The 18,022-nt window shown below is 43.0% G+C and overlaps 1 protein-coding gene across 1 annotated transcript in view; it reads right to left on the bottom strand.

Moving 5' to 3' along the window:
• Nucleotides 1-623: 623 nt before the first annotated feature.
• LOC135896033 (zinc finger protein OZF-like) overlaps nucleotides 624-18,022 on the bottom strand; it is a 29,896-nt gene continuing 12,497 nt past the window's right edge. The window contains exon 4 of the mRNA XM_065424352.2: nucleotides 624-5,499. Within this exon, the coding sequence (XP_065280424.1) occupies nucleotides 4,442-5,499 (1,058 nt within the window). The 3' untranslated portion in view covers nucleotides 624-4,441. The remainder of the gene's footprint in view (nucleotides 5,500-18,022) is intronic.

Raw genomic sequence — 18,022 nt, 5'->3', positions numbered from 1 at the left:
TCAAGGAGTACCACACTCTGAAATACTATTGAACATTTTGCAGTTCAGAGTGATGCCGACAACAAAATACTGTTCATAATTTTTTTGTTTACTATTTATTCCCGACTTATACCTTCTGTAGATTCAAGATCCGCAATAAAGTAATTTGACCACCTGGGAAAGTTTCTTTCAAAATAATTTGACCCTCAAAGGGTTAATTAAAGTTTAACTGTATTTTGTTTTCTTTCTCAGCTACGACGACATTATGTGGGTCAGTTCTCATAAATCCTTTTGCTCTGTGTTCGATAACGTGTTGAGAAAAGATGAAGACAAAATATGGTGACCCCGCAAGTGTTTCAGGGACCCTTTACGAGCAAGCTTAGGCTTCGGGGCTCCATTCTAAATGTGTGAGAAAGGAGAAATCATTCTTCTTGACAACTACAGCACCAGACCACGAGGTTTGCTGCATATAAAGGAAATAGAATCTAGTGATTGTTGGTAGTGAATTTTTTATTTAGGCCATCAGTTTTTTAATACCAATTTTGAAAATCACGAATCTTCAGAAAATGAAACTATCAAGTTTACATCTAACTCGGCAATGAAAAATATCACAATTCTGTAAAATGCTACAAGTAGGACATCTATAAAGTGGACAAAATTGATGTATTCTACAAGGCGTTAAAATATGCGACTAATAGTGAGTCTGGTAGCGGCATGGCGAACAGCTGTCTGAACTTTGCTTGCTTCATCTTGCAGATCTCTGCTTGCGTCGGCCGCCTCTATCCAGAGGACTATGCTTTTTCCATTTGTCGATTGCGTGGCATTCTGGTACATACGAACTTGGACTCTACCTTCAACGGCACATGTGATTTCGTATCACACGAGAACATGCTTATCGACGACAACGAACCTCATCGGTGCTGGTCAAACAGTGGATGGCGGACAACTGCTGCAACGCTCACGTGATCGCAGGACGATATAAAGCCAGACTCGCGGCTTCTGCTCTTCAGTGGGTCCGGTAGCAGCATGGCGAACGGCTGTCTCAACGTTGCTTGCTTCATCTTGCAGGTAACCAATAGACACCATGTGCATTACTTCAGAAGTGACGATTGTTGTTTGCTGCTGCTGCTGGACCCTGAGTGCCTTTTGTGTACCTTTTCTTGTTTGTTGCATTCCTTGAGAATGTTGCTAATTATGTCGGGTGATGTAAAGTCAAACCCTGGCCCAGACACAAAATCTGAACATGTGCTCACGGAACTGCTAGAAGGGCAAACAGAATTCAGCCAAGGTTTAGTAAGTCTGACCGCTAAAATTGATGCATTTGAAGATAGGATCTCGAAAATAGAAGCAAGGCGTCGGCCACCGCTGGCATCGACCAGCGTGTGTATACTCTAGAAGAAACAGTCGAGGACCTTAGGAAAGCCATCGAACTGCTGGGTAGAAAAAATGATTTAGAAAACCAATCACGTAGGAACAACTTAATAATCTATGGTGTGCCTGAGCCATCGCCTGAATTCCAAGAGCAACTACTTGCCACTGTGCTGAAGCTCCTTTCCACGAAACTGAAAATAGAATGCAACTGCGTTGAGTGCAGTCATTGGCTCGGTGCACAAAGGTGAGACCTATCATACTTAAGCTGCTCAATTTCAGAGTGAAGTGTTCGATACTAAGGAATGCTATTGAATTCATAGGGTCAGATACTCATATCAGTGAGAATTTTTCTTTCCCTGTGTGGCAAACTCGCAAAGCTTTGTGGGTAATTCGGTTGAGCTTAGGAAGAACGTGAACAAGGTTCGACTCACCTTTGGCATTCTGATATTAGACAGCATCTGGTACTCCTGGGATGACACTAGCAAGTCGCTTATCAAAACTTCCAGCAACCTACCCACCACTAGCAGCACAGAGTTACTTCGGGATAGATACAACCTAACCATTCTGAATATAAATGCACGCAGCCTATTGAACAAGCCAGTTCACTTCAATTCGCTAATTGAATGCCATCAACCATCTCTTATCTGTGTCAGTGAGACCTGGCTAAACGACTTGGTCACGGAAGGTGAGTTCGTGCCTCCTAATTACTCTGTCTTGCGATGTGATAGGTTAAGAGTTAGGGGCGGCGGAGTAGCTTTATTTATTCTCAAAAGCATTGATTTTGTAGTGATACCGAGTCTTCTTAACACAGAGTCGGCATGGTGCAAATTATATATAGGTGATCTTGTGGTGGGTACATGCACTTTATACCAGCCTCCTGATTCCAAAAAAATATATTTCCAGATTGTTGCAATTATGTATTAAAACACAAGCTTGACAACTGTAAATTGATCCTTGCTGGTGATTTGAATACCCCTTGTATTACCTGGAGTACATTGGCTTCGTATGGTCGTGAGAGGCCAATTTGTGACTCGCTTATTGACTTTGGTTTTGTTCTTAGATCTGACACAGCTTGTTAGTAGCGTTACCCGTGAGAGCTCAATCCTTGATCTGATTTTCCTTAACCAAAGGTTACTACATAATGGATAGGACTGCCAAATCATAGAAGGCCTGTCCGATCACAAGGAAGTTCTGCTGAAGGTTGATTTCACTTGTGAGCGCAAGACTTGATTTTCAGATTGTCAATAATTTTTCCCATGCTGATGACAATTCTATTGGTAATATTCTAGCATCCTCTTCTGACGCTTTTCTACAATATAGCAGCATTTGCAGTGTGGACAACTTGTTTGATATGTTCTGCAACATTCTTAAGAAATGCATCCCGCAGTTTGTTCCCAAGAAGTGTGTGAAACGCAACTTGAAGCACCCTTCGTATAATGGGGACAATATTCATCTTATCAGGGGCATCGAGAGGCTCCGGAAACATAAAAATGTGAGTCATAGCAACTAATGCTCAATACTGCACCAGCTTCAGCCGGAATTAAAAACCAAAAATGCACAAAGCCAGACACTTTTATTTCGACACCATGTTATCAACATTCTTGAAAGAAAACTCATCGATGTTTTGAAAACGGTGCTTCCGGCTGCTCATGACACTTCATCATTGATCATTAACGATCACCCTTTCTCTGATCCTCTGATTATTTCCAAAACTTTCAACACTTATTTTCAGTGTTTTTTGTCAGGACGATGGCGTCGGTCCCCCTTTTTGCATCAACAACACTTTACCAGAGCGTCCTGCTCTCGTTATAACTTACGCTTGTGTTCACAACTTATTACTAACAATTGATATTACAAAAAGCTTTGGAGCTGACCGAGGGCCAAACAAATATTTACAGCGATACTCTGAAGGGAATGCCCGGTACTTGACAGTTATATTTAACAAATCTCTTGAGACGTCTCTGAGTTCCCCAGGTTTAGAAACAAGCTAACATCATTCCCATCTTCAATTCTGGTAGCAAACAGCTAATCACTAGCTGCCCACATGTTGCAAACTTCTCGAGCACATCATTCAGTATTTATCGGCAAATAACTTTCTGTCCCCACAGCAGCATGGTTTCCGACCAGGATTTTCTACAGCACAATTATTAGAATTTACGCATGACATAGCCATATCACTAAATAACCGCGGTCAGCTTGATGCCATCTTTTTCGACTACTCAAAAGCATTTCACAGGGTAAGCCATTGAATACTACAACTTGCTGCAATCTTTCCTGGTAATAAACTAATTGACTAGATATCCGGTTACCTGCACCTCCGACTTCAATCTGTCACTTTTAATTGCAAAACCTCTTCTATAGCTCAGGTAATGTCACGGGTGCTGCAGGGCTCAGTTCTCGGGCCGCTCTTATTCATCATATATGTTAATGACATTATTGAAGTAGCCAGAAACACACAAGTGAAAATATCTCTACGCAGATGATTGCGTGATCTATTCCAAAATTCATACTCTTCGTGATCAAGAAGTGCTTAACAACATATTTTCATCATTTTCAGACTGGAGTAACACATGACAGATAAACATTACCTTCAGCAAAACTGTGGCAATGACTTTTACTAACAAGAAACAGCCTCTAAAATTCACCTACGGCACTCAAGGGTACAGTATTAACGAAGTTAACAAGTACAAATGCTTTGGACTTACTTTCACAACTAACCTAACCTTAGTTATGCCAACCCTTAGTTGGCATAATCATATCAATAGTCTGCTATAAAGCGCTGCAAAAATTAGGGTGCCTAAAACGAACTTTAAAACAAGGCACTAAAGAGTGCAAGCTTACAGCCTATAAATCACTAATTATACCTGTTTTAGAGTATGCTTCTGTAGTGTGGTCGCCTCAACGCATAAAGGATATTTCCAAATTAGAATCCACTCAGAAAAAAGTTACGACCGTATGTTTTCACCGTCATCACACGCACATGCTTTATCAATGGACCCATTGTCGTTTCATTGCACGTGTGACTGTCTAATCTTGCAGCACAGAATCTAAGAGTAAGTAACTAAGACTCTAGTTCAACAAGATTGTTGACCTACATTACAGCACCATGGTGCTGTGCTCTCTGAAGTCCGTTCAAGTGATGAGGACCTGGAGGAGACGGTGCAATTTTATGGCCGGTCACCTGTATGAATGCACTGCATGGTGTATCTTTAGGGCATTTCTGAACGAGAATCTCTGAAGGTAGAGTGGGCACTGAAATGGCTTCTCGCCTCATGTGTTTCCTGAAGGTGCTGCAGTGTGAGAAGCTCTGAGAGCATGAAGGGCACTGATATGGCTTCTCGCCTGTGTGGATGCGCAGGTGGACTTTCAGGTTGCTCTTTCGTGAGAAGCTCTGACGGCATGAAGGGCAGTCAAATGGCTTCTCGCTTGTGTGAGTCACCAGGTGCGCTTTCAGGTCATACTTTCGTAAGAATGCCTGGGAGCATAAAGGGCACTCAAATGGCTTCTCGCCTGAGTGAGTGGGGAGGTGCTTTGTCAGGTAGCCCTTTCGTGAGAAGCCCCGAGAGCATGAAGGGCACTGATATGGCTTCTCACCTGTGTGGCTGCACAGGTGGTCTTTCAGGGAGGTTTTTCGCGAGAAGCTCCGAGAGCATGAAGGACACTGATATGGCTTCTCGTTTGTGTGAGTCACCAGGTGTGCTTTCAGGTGACATTTTTTTGAGAAGCCCCGAGAGCATGAAGGGCACTGATATGGCTTCTCGCCTGTGTGGGTGCGCAGGTGATCTTTCAGGTCATACTTTCGTGAGAAGCTCTGAGGGCATAAAAGGCAATGAAACGGTTTCACCTTCGTATGGATGCGCAAGTGGTCTTTCAGGTGAGCCTTATCCGAGAAGCTCCGAAAGCATGAAGTGCACTGAAATGGCGTCTTGATTGTGTGGGTGAGCAGGTGGGTTTTCAGTCTCTGCTTCTGTGGAAACCTCCGATGGCATAAAGGGCAATGAAACAGTTTCTCGCCAGTATGGTCGCTGGCATGTTCTTCCAGAAGAAATAGTTCATCAGTCTCATAGTCACATAGCTGACATCGGTGGAAGCATCCTTGCTTTGAGTTGTCACATTTGGCAGTTGATGCAGAAATTAAAGGTCTTGATGCTGCACAAACAAAAAAATAAATAAGAGTTGTTAAGAAATGGCAAAAAGAACACAGAGGCTAAATTTATAGACAAGCAATCTTTATCATTTAATTTGGGAGATCTTCAGGGTGATTTCAAGTACGATGAAACAAAGAACTCCTAACGGTTATTTTTATTTACTCAGTAGCCACCACAAGATCACCTATGTATAATTTGCACCATACCGACTCTGTGACAGGAAGACTCGGTATCACTACAAAATCAATGCCTTTGTGAATAAATAAAGCTACTCCGCCGCCCCTACCTATTCAACCAGTCACATCGCAAGACAGAGTATAATTAGGAGGCACAAACTGGCACAACAAATTTGTTTTATACCAGACTTGATCAGTTAATTTCCTCTTGATCACGCACTGAACTTTGGCAACATTATCTTAAGTTGAGATTTGAAGGAGCCGGCTAGGAAATGCTGCAGTTTTTCCCATATAACCTGCCAACCCGCATCCTCTTTCGGAACAGCCCAGAAAGAAAAAAATATAATATGTGCGTATAACCCATGAAAATAACTGCATACACAACCCCCAGATGTGTACAAAACAGCATCCATTATGGGATTAACTACTTGTCCATGTCGTATCTTAAGCCAATGACTGTATACTGTTTCCCGAGATGGGAGCTTAGCTTAACTTAGCATCATAGCTTATCGTGACCCAAGTTCAACTCTGCTAGCACCATGTGCACTATTACCTGTTAAATGCAAAATGGCGACCCACGCAGAGGAGGAAAATGACCGACAGTGGAGGAGAGAAGGGAGCTTCAACACACAGGGGTGGAAAAAGGGTGGGATTCCCAAAGAGATAGCGAAAGTGTGAGTACTCGAGAACCTTGCCCTGAAGTGTGGCTTTGTGGCAGGGCAGGCTGTGCTGTCATGGAGCGAAACTTCAAATCCAAATTTCAGTCATTCACACCCCGATCCTGACCTTACAGTAAATTTTTATAATGTTTGGTGCGGCTCAACTCCTTTTGGAGTGCACTCTGCTCCTTCCTTGTGCTTTGCCATCACAATATAGCGGCAAATGATTGCTGGAACCAACAAGGAATAGTACGCTCCCATTTCAAAGCGCAGTGGATTTTAACACACTAGCAGGCGAAGGTATTCTAGTATTTGCAAAGGGAGATAGCAAGCACCGTCGGTGGCTCCGAAGGAATGACACACACTAATTTCAAACTGTGCCCAACTTACGCTTCGGCTGCAGGGAGAGCGTCCACATTATATATATATATATATATATATATATATATATATGTGTGTGTGTGTGTGTATGTGTGTGTCTGTGTGAGGATGTTACAAGTCCTCTTTGGAATGAGGCGATGGGTAGTGCCAACAAGCTCTTGTTATTTTAATGCCCAGTGCCCAGTGTTACCTATGTTAACAAAAGGAAAAAAAACCCATGGTGAATTCAAATAAACAAAGTTTCTGAAACCCTACAGTGAATTTGGTTTTTTTCCACCACCATTGTTTCTAGTTTACCTATTTTTCTTTTGCCAAGCTTCAAACCACCTTTTACTAATCTCTATTGTGGACATGTTTACTTTCCCCATGCTCTCGCTGAACACAAGGGCGTCAAGGAGGACCGTGGTTCCTAAATAGACCGCTGGGCAGATATCTTCACATTCTAATAAAACATGCTCCATCGTTTCTCTAGCTTTACTGCAGCAAGCACATGCTTCTTCTTTCTTATATCTCGCTTTATAAGTGCGTGTTCCAAGGCATTCTGAACTCGCTTCGAAAAGTAATGAGCTTCCCTTTGAGATATCATAAATTATTTCTTTCCAGATTGTTTTTTCCTCTTAAGTAGTTACTCATGGTAGGTTTCTTTTCCATTGCCGCCACACAAGATTATTTCAGCCTCTGACTTTTCGCTTGACGTTTTTTGTAGCTGTGGTGCTCACCACACAGGCCGCATACTTGCTGGTAACCTTCCCAGTTCTTTTCCTCCACTTTGAATCAATGTTTTTCCTGTACAGATATCTCAACACTCTCCCAGCCCATTTACTTTCTTCCACATTCCTGAGTCATTCTTCATGATTAATTTTTCTGTGAGCATCCCTCACTTCAAAACTTGTCCAGCCCATATCACCCTGGACAGCTTCATCTGTTGTCCTCCCGTTAGCACCCAATGCGGAAGTCCCACTGACCTTTGGTTGCCATCGAGTCCTGATTGTAGCCCTGATTTCAAGCAAACAATCGCATTTCCAAAAGTAAGTCCTGGAACCATTACACCTTTGCACATACCCTGCAGCACGTCGTATCTATTGTATCCCCATAGCCCTCTGTGTCTCATTATGGCCGCATTTCTCTTCCCCTTTACTTTATTCTTTTTTCCTGTTTCCATATATTTATTGCCTTTATTTATCTGTAAACCAAGATATAATTGTATTCATTTACGCAAGATATTTCCTGGCACGGTATTGTCACTGCCTGTTCGCTGTTTTCAATGAATACTGTAACACCCCATTTTTTAACGCTACATTTTAGAAATAACTTATCGCCTTCCCTTCCATAGAATTGGCCAGACATTACATGTCACTCTGTGTGTTAGCTAGGAACACAATGTCGTCCGCATAAAACAAACCTGGAAGCTGCTGCTCTACTACTGTACCGGCCTGTTTGTATGAGAGATTAAACGCGATATGACTTCTTTCTAGCTCTCTTTCCCTCCTCACCTTGTACATCATAAACAGCAGTGGGGATAACAGGCACCCCTGCCTCAGTCACTTGTTGATATCAAGTTTCTCCTTGCTCCTCATTCCTTCTCATTCGATGCAAACGGTATTTTCTAGGTAAATCTCTCTCAAAAGCTCTAGACAATTGTCACCTAAGTCTCTCCCTTCGTGAATATGTCACAAAATGTTGTGGCCTACGTTGTCGCTCCTGCAATTTCTAAAAACGCCACATACAACCGTTTCTTTTCTACTTTGAACACTTCAATAGACTGAGCATGGAGAAAAAATTATAATCCAGAGGCCTATCTATTATGAAGCCATTGTGAAGTTCCACTAAATGCCATTAATCTCTGCCCATTCTTCCAGCTTTAATTTAATTGCCTGCATTACTAACCTGCATATTACCGATGTAATGGTCAACGGTCTATACGAGTGAATTCTATCTTTCTTCCCCTTACCTCTATAAATTATATTTATTTTACTTTGTCGCCAACTGTCTGGTATTCATGTATCTTTCAGACTTTTTTCTACTGCTTTCCGCAGAGCTTTTTTACTTTTTGGACCTAGTTGATTAATCAGCCTAACGGTAACTTCGTCTAGCCCTGTGGCTGTTGGCTTCGGAATTTTTTCTTGGGCTTTCTTCCAGTTGAAATTTGTCACCACCAACTCCATTTCCATCTGCTTCTCTTTCATGCTCTTTCTTTCCTCAAGTAAAACCTCATCATTGCCTTGGAAAGATTCGGCTGTTATTTTTCCAATGCAATTTAATGGTGTGTTCCCTTCCAGTTTGTTTCCATTGTCATCTAAGATATGTTGTATTGTTTCAGACTTACTGCTTGCTATCTTTCGCAACTGCATATCTCAGTTTCAGAATGATGTGTTTATGGTCACTTCCTATGCTACTATACCCTTCCTCGTCAATGACGATTTCTCTCATCTTAAGAAGGATTCCTTCTGTCATCAGGCAGTAATGTCAATTGCCGGTTTCATAATTCCCCCGTGGTCTGCTTGTTGCTCACAAACATCTAGTATTGACTTCTCGTTGTTGTCGGCATAGCCATCTAGATCCTGTGTGTGGGCATTCTTGTCACCTAACAGGACAATTTCAGCATCACTCCAGAAACCCTTAATATCAGAACTTAGGCATTCCACTAAGTGATTTCATTCCACTCATTCATTCCACTAAGCTCAGAACAAGTTCCACAAATTTACATGATCAAGACTGCTCTATTAGTCCATTTAGTATTTGGCAGTGGAATTGCAGGCGGTCCAGTAATAAGAAGGCATCTCTGCAGCAGCTTGTTAGAACGCGTGGTGTGAAACCTCAGGTTATGTTACAGGAAACACTGATGTCTAGCGTGACCTTAACACGTTTCAAAGCAGAAGTTAAGGATAATGAGCATGGCAGAGGACTCGCAACTTTCATTAATAGGATGGTGGCATATATTAGGAATGATCTTCACATGGCGGATTGCAAGATTTAATATATTATGATGGAGCTAATTTTAGGTCGGCAAAGCTTACTGCAGATGCATTTAGAATCCTAGTTCCAGTTCTTTACCTTTATCAGATATAACAAAATGACTAGTTTTTTTACTTTGCTGTAATACACTAAAACCCACAGATATGTTTTTCAAGAGCCAGAAAAAAAAAGAAAGTACCGTACCTATTCGCATCATGATCACACTTTATTGTAAAAAAATTGACGCAAATTCAGGGGTGCCATCATTACACAAGTTAAATTACCTGAGAAAAGAAAAACAATTTTTCATCCTGCATTTGCTGTGGGATGACAATAGGTCAACAAACAGGCGGCTGCCGTTGTAATAGTGCAGGACACCAAAACAAATATGGAGGCCGGCAGAGCAAGCCGAATGCACCGAACGAAATTTATTATTTTTCCTGAGTATATTATGCGCATTGAAACAGTTTCTTCCATATCAGTAATGAATAGTATTGTTAATATTGGAAGGTCTGTGGCAATAACGTAGCCATGTCCACTTGCAGGGACAGAAACAGAGGTGGGCATGCTTAGCTGCCAGTGACATAGAAACACATGGCGGGTATGAAGTGGAAATTGCGGCATTAGTCTTCACTACTATCCTAATACGGCACTTTTCCGCTAAGGGTGGGGGAATATCTTAGCTGTGTTACAAGCGTCCGCATATGAATAGGGTACACTTCTAATGTATCAGTGTAAACGTGGCCACTATCGTTGCTGCTTGCGATTTGTTGCGTGCCCACGAGTGCAGACGAGATGAACCGAAAGGCGTTCTTTTTTGTGGTTGTTGACCACAACACTTTAAAAGCCTAAATATAATAAAGCCAACACAAGTTAGGTTGTAGCTTTTTTTTTATGGGAGTGCGGAAAGTTTTGAAAGGAATGAAATGGGGCATCTGCTTAAGAATGTTCGGTGCTTGCAGACCGCTTGGTATGTCTTGGAAGAGTCGTTCGCGTAGCATTCGACAGATGGTAAGCGCGATCATCCTTAGTTTGACTTGGCACACGACATATCGCTGCAGCAAGTGCGGGGTGCGATCATTAAAAGGGAAAGAAAAAAATCTAATTTTGACGACAAAATTCAGGGGTACGATCATTACGCAAGTGCGATCATTATGCAAGTAAATGCCATACCACCCGGGAAAATGTAACAGCCAGGAAGGCCGCAAATTGCCACAGCAGTGATAAAAGCAACTCTGAATGGCTGCCAGTACAGTTATTAGACATCTCGGTGCTTGTATCTTGACCGGGGAAAGAGTGTGCACATGTGTATAACTAAAGGACACACACAATGTTCCATCAAAGTGGCCACTTTCAACCTAATTATGCTTCACTGCAAAGCTATGCATATGCTTCATTAAAATCATTAACACTAAATTTCTCATGAAATAACAATTAATTGCATTATACACCAAACTGATAAGCTTGAGTCCCTAGTGAGCACAAGTGAAATACAATGTGCACTTCAGTGATCTCGCTATACTGCACACTATAATATCATGTATATCAAATGAAATGTCATAAAACAAGCGACTCAACTATACCTACTATGAAGCTGTATGCCTAAGTCACTAGTGAATACCATCATTGGTATCAATCCAGCTGTAATAAAACAAACACATTTTTGTTACCAATGCTAAAAGATAACGCTGAGTCATTAGCAATTACTAGTGATGCGCTGACCACAATGTTCTATACTTTCATGCAGAATAGCGTCATGGATATCAAATGAAACGCCATCGAGACGGCAATTCAATACCTATAATACAATAACTAGAAGATGTTAAGCTTGAGTCTCTAGTGATGATGAATCACTTTGTGCAATGTGACCATTGCAGCCACCATTCGTGCACATCTTCAATGGCATAAGTGAACGTGTCAGTAAATAAGCTTAAATCCTTCAACTTTCCTCATTTATATCACACAGTCATTAATGATCGCTATTTATAGGCTCCGTTCGGTGTCCTACTTGTATGCGTCGCAGCGTCATGGATGTCAAACAAAAAACTCTTTTAAACATCAATTCAGTTGTGATAACTAGGAGACGCAGAAATGTAGTCACTAGCGATCACGGATCACGTATTTCTTTGACAGTGGCAGACATCCTTTGTGCAAGTCATCATTGCTATCTATCAAAACGTCATTATATCAGGACTTTTTTCTGCTACCATTGGTAACTGATAATGCAGAGTGATTAGTCATCACTAGTGATAAGCTCCATTCTGTTTTTGTACTTTTACACAGCATAAAGTCATGAGTATCAAATTAAAAATGAGTCAAATGATTATTTAAGTTTATTCCCTAGGAGATGTCCCTTTGTCACTAGTAATCACGCACCACTTTGTTTGGTATGACAGCGGTAGCCATCAATCTTATACATAGTCATCGATATCTATCAAAATGGCATTGAATAAGCATTTCTGCTACCACTGCTACCTGATAATGAAGAATGTTTAGTGACCACTAGTGATAAGCTCAGTTCAGTATCCTATTACTACTATAGAGCATAATGTCAACCAGGTCAAATGATAAGTAATTGGAACGGCGATACAATATTAATAATTAGATGCTAAGAATTAGTCACTGCTTATCTCAAATCAGTTTGTTTGGTAAGACAGTGGTAGCAATCATTTATTCATTTTGCCACAAGTATGGGCGTGTTTCTTCAAATACTTCTCCCGAAGATTGCAGATGTGGTCGAAACAGTGGTGCTCACTAGTGATTAAGTCTACTTTGGTTTTCTCAACTATTTGCAAATCACAGCTTCACAGAGAAGTTTGAGCCAGTAGTAAATATCAATAACCTTCTTACTATGATCGCATTTACCTATACATACCACTGTTGAGTAGAACAAAGTGTCAATATACCAGCGGTTAGCTGAAGGATATAAAGAATATCAGCTGATCACTAGCAACAAGCATTGATTTTGCACAGTTATGTGTTGTCGGCATTTACAATCCTTCACTGCAAGGGTATCAAAAACAGTCGTTAACAGGGTTATTAAATTATGTTTTGTGACATCTCATATGCTTAAGTCCGTAGAGATGACAAGCGAACACAACATTGATGGTACTCTCCAGTGCAGACGGCAGCTGTGATGCGTACAGGACGATTTTGCAAGTCCCGTATATTTAGAGAACGGTGACCAATTTGACCATTTCGCACTATGAAAACAAAGGATGAAATGCTCAACAGGTGTGTAAGGAATGAAGCGACTGCATGACCGTTGGTTCCGATTGCTCGGTGCGACTGCTATAATGGAATCCCATTTTGCCTGGCCTGTGCCTATGGTTATGCCACACTTCTTCTGTTCAGAACATGCTGCTACATGCCAGGAAATGGATGAGTCAATCGATTATGACAGTGCTCCTTTTATTTGATGTTGTTCAGTTGGCCGTGGATGAGGAAGTCATTGGCATTGTCCAGATTTTATTGGTGGCTCCTTTAAGGACATTGCCCTTACGAAGTTCTCTCTTTGCCGCTTTCCGAGACTGCAACAATATGACACACTCGCGGCAGCGACGACTGCGGTTGCTACTGGCGTCCCACCAGGCTAGAAGGGAGGCCCAGGAGGCCCGTGACAGTGTCCGAGCAATCACAGAGTCGTCAGAGGGGTTTGTTTCCTTTTCTTTTTGGACCAGTTCATCAATAGCCAGTTGTCCATGTCATTCTTGTTCTCGACTTAGGCACCAGGAAGGTGTCCACTAAAACACCAGCGTGACGATCTGCTGTACATCATGACAGTGCCGCAGCACTTTCGATCAAACGTGACTTAAGGGGGAAATGTGGGTCCTAAAACTTTTTTCTTACTTTTTGGTGAATCTTTAACAAACTCCACTGTCTGGGGTAATTTTTCATGCTGATTTCAGATCTTTAATGAGATTTTTGATAGCTGTAGCAGTTCATAAAATATTGAGGTTGAAAGTCAAATTAATTTCATACTCGTTACGGGGCTTTTCAATGATTCCTTCTTGCTTAACCAAAAACTAAATGCATGAAACCATTGCTAAAAACCTACTGTAGGAGGTGATGCTATATTTATTCATTTGGAAGCATTTTACAGACAGGATAACAATTTTGCATTTATTATGAACATTTTTTTCAAATTAGCAGTGAGTACTATACCTGAATGTAATTTTCATGACGGTACAAGAGTAATCAAAAAAGCATCAGCCCCAAGATCATTTTAACACGAATAAAATGTTAGCTCCCTTGTCATTTTTGGCCAAAAACAACCCAGACAATACACCTGTAAGGCTGAGTACGGTGTGCAAAAACATCGAACTGAAATAAACGCATTCGAAGTTTCAAACAAATGTCACTTTCGCTGAAGTGAATCTACAGAAATACAAATGGCATCGTTTTGAAGCTCTATGTTTTGTTAGAACGGCCATACTAAATGTGTGACTGCACACTCTCAAAATAATAGCACACTGGCCAATGAACTAGCACAAGGAGCTTTATTAGGCACCATTCTCTACAAAGACCATGGTGCCTGGGTTTCAAACCAAGCTGCAGAACTCTGTGTGGGCATGAATATAGTTCCAGTGTTGTACCTGCAGGCTGCCTGATTGATAGCAGTCTCCAAAACAATCAGTGAGGCATTTTTTTCATTTTGTAGAATTGACCATGTTACTGAATGAAGGCTGATTGTAAGCAGCCTTCCAAGTCATCTTCACCTAACAATGACTTTGGAACTTAGGCTCAGAGAGCCAGTTATAGATATGCAGCTGCTAGGTGCTTTCCAGAATTGTACTTTTGTATGATGCCTCTATCATTTCTGCAGCCAGATGTTGTGCCATCCCAAGAAGCCTAGTGAACAGAGCTCATGATGAGGTTTTCTTTATGAAGGGGGGTGGGGGGGGGGGGGGTATGATAGATATTCTTACGAGCTATTGTGACAATATGATCATAGAGTGAAGGCGCAATAGGCTTGGTTGCCGGTCCAAGGTGCCGACGCGCGAAATGCCTTGCCGCAGATACAAGGAGTCGAGGCTTGGTGTGCTTAGTCACACAGTCCGAGGTGCAGACGCGCGAAAGGCCTAGCCGTGCAGTTCAAGGAGTTGACACTCGTTGTTCGTGCAGTCACGCAGTCAGAGGCGCCGATGCACAAAATTATTAGGTGAGGGTCCGAGAAGTCCGCGCGCGATGTGCATGATCGCAGAGTCGGAGACTCCCTATGCGCGAAATGTTTAGCCGCATGTCCGAGGACTGTGTGTGCTATGTGCTTCGTCATGAATTCCAAAACACCGACTGCTCAAAGGCTTAGTTGCATGTCCGAGGATTCCACACATGAATCTACCGTATTTACTCGCATAATGATCGCACTTTTTTGTCAGAAAAATTTACGCAAATTCAGGGGTGCGATCGTTACGCGGGTTAAATTCCCCGCGAAAAAAAAAATTTTTTCCGTCCCGCGTTTGCTGCGGGATGCGGGACACCAAAACAAAAATGGCGGCCGGCGGAGCAAGCCGAACGTGCCAAACGCGATCTTTCTTTTTCTTCTCGTGAGTACATTACGTGCATTGAAACAGTTTCTTCCGTAACAGTGATGAATAATATCGTTAATATCGGCAAGTTTGCAGCAATAACGTAGCCACGTCCACTTTGAGGAGACTGAAACAGATGGGCGCACTTAGCTGCCAGTGACAGAAACCCATGGCCGGCGTGCTGCGGAAACTGCGGCATCAGTCTCCACTACTATCCTAACACGGCACGTTTCCGCTAAGGGTAGGCGAATATCTTAGATGTGTTACAAGCGTCGGCGTATGAATAGGGTACACTTTTAACGTATCAGTGTAAACGTGGCTACTATCATTGCCGCGCGCGATTTGTTGCGTGCTCACGAGTGAATATGAAAAGAATCGAAAGGCGCCTTTTTTTGTTTTTGCAGACCACAACCATTATAAAGCCTACCCATAATAAAGGCAAGTTTGGTTTTACCTCTTTTTGCCATGTAAGTACGGAAAGTGATGAAAGTAATGAAATGAGGCATCTACTTAAGAATGTTTGGTGCGTGCAGACGAGTCGTTCGCGTAGCCTTCGACAGATGGTAAGCGCGATCATTATTAGCTAGAATTGGCACACGACATATAGCTGCGGCAAGTTCAGGGTGCGATCATTACATGGGAAATAAAAAAAATCGAATTTTGACGACAAAATTCAAGGATGCGATCATTACGTGAGTGCGATCATTATGCGAGTAAATACGGTAGGTCGCGAAGTCTGTGTCGCGAATGCTCGGAATGCTTAGCCGAGAGTCTGAAACGTCCACAAGCGTAGCAATCGGCCACGTTACTGCGATGTCCGCGTGCAAAGAGCCGAGCAGACGACGCGAGCGCCAGACCAATGGCAAACCGTGCTGGAGTCACGTAGCGGGCGCGGCGAATCACAGACTCCGGCGTGACGGTCAATCATTTGTTCTTTGTGCGCTTCTTACTGTAAGGAGGACATCGCTGAAGGAGCAGATTCAAAGACAGAGAAATGCGCTTTCCAACGAGACCAAGATGGCAGCACTCGGACGCACCGTTCCCGAGATATTGTGGCGTGAAAAACGCTGTTCTTTCTTGTTTTCCGCGAAATTTTTCGCCACCTTGGCTGATAAAACAATTTTTTTTATAGCACTTCTATGTGGTTTATATGGATGACATTTTGGAGTCGGATAGAAAAAGAGTTATAGAAACTGAAAGTGTGATTTTCAAAAAATCATTTTTTTGCCATTTTTCGGGATGTAAAACCCGCGTCCCCCCTTAAGACGTCTAACATTGAGTCATTGGACGCCTTTGGCAGTAGCGGACCCTTCGGTGTAGTTAGTGGAAAATAGCTCGGCCGGTCGATGACGGTGAGCCATTGGTCAAGAAATCGGTGCGGTCGCATAAGACCAGGTCAGGGTTACGAGGTCCTTGATGGAGTAACAGTCGCCGACCGATTTTCCGGACTCCAAAAATTCGGACATGCCCGATTATTCGGTCAGCTTCGTGGCACCGCCATTCTCCCCATACACCATAATGTATAACAACTGCCGAAAGTTCGGACACCTTGCAACCTCTCGTCGGATTTTTCGGACACTCCTTGAGCCAACTCGATCGAGAGCACCATGCACCGACTCTGACGGGCGCATGGTCCGACGTGCTGAACGCCATTTTTGTTTTGAACGGAGCCTCCTTGCTGCCCCACGAAGTGGCGCTACTGGAAATCCCCACTCATCATCATCGTTTCTACTGGTTCGATAGAGTGGCTCTACAACAGTTCCGGTTTCAGCTTAGTAAGCGATGTCAAGACAATCCAGCAGCTGATTTGTTACTTCGCGCACGACGCTGCGAGCAGGCCGCGTTTTTCGTTTGTGCGACTGGTGTCAGCACGGTGGTGTTTCTTTTGTGCGCTGTGTCGAGGTTTCGGTGATCCAACGCGACATACGGAAACATCGCGTCAAGTGTCTAATGGCGCCAACAGTGCCCGCGCAGACTGCGCTGGGGAATGCCGGCAAGCGGGTGCCGGGAGGCCTAAGATTTGTCGCCTTCCGATGTGCTCCCTACTGACGCGGAAAATGTTCTGCCGAGACCTGCGCAGTGGTTGCATTGCGACTCAGGACACCGCCTCATTTGACAGTTTCACAGGTGCCGACACTGCTGTACTGATGTGCGCAGAACTCGACGACGGCGAGATCATTCGTCAAATTTCTGCTGCACCGCTGAACGATGACTCTTGAGTCGGAAGATGACGCACCATGTACTACGCTGCCGTCGCATGCGGAGCGTGTACAAGCAGTGACTGTGCTTTCAGCCACCTATAGTGATCGTACGACCCTCTCCGAGATCAGGCTTACCTGATGCACGTAAACGGAAAAAACGGCATGCAACGGCGCATTCACAATTTCTTTAAGCCTACTGCCGAGGCCGAATAAGTGCGTGGAAATAAAGGATTTCATTTTTTTTCTTAATCTGCTCTTTCGGACACCTGTTTATTCGGACATTTTCGCAGTCCCCGTGAGGTCCGAATAAACGGTCGGCGACTGTAGTAGTGCTCACGTGGGTCTGTTCAAAGCTAGGGTGGCTGCTAGCAGCGATAGTTTTCAATGGTAACGTAGTCATTTGTACAATGATGTTTGTAGCAGCTTGTGTCCTTGTTGTGGTTGTGCATGGTCTACAGAAAGCCTTGACTCTGTCGTTGACATGTTGTACCCATGCTTGTGGTTCCGAACACTGCTTCACCAGTTTGTGGTTGCGAACACCGCTTCGCCAGTGTTGATTGATCTCCCCGCTGCGGTGGCGGGAGGATCAAATGTGGTAGCAATTTTCTCACTTGTATTTCTGAT

This window comes from Dermacentor albipictus, chromosome 8, assembly GCF_038994185.2.
Source record: "Dermacentor albipictus isolate Rhodes 1998 colony chromosome 8, USDA_Dalb.pri_finalv2, whole genome shotgun sequence".
Classification (NCBI taxonomy): domain Eukaryota; kingdom Metazoa; phylum Arthropoda; class Arachnida; order Ixodida; family Ixodidae; genus Dermacentor; species Dermacentor albipictus.
This window is presented reverse-complemented; position numbering and strand designations above follow the sequence as displayed.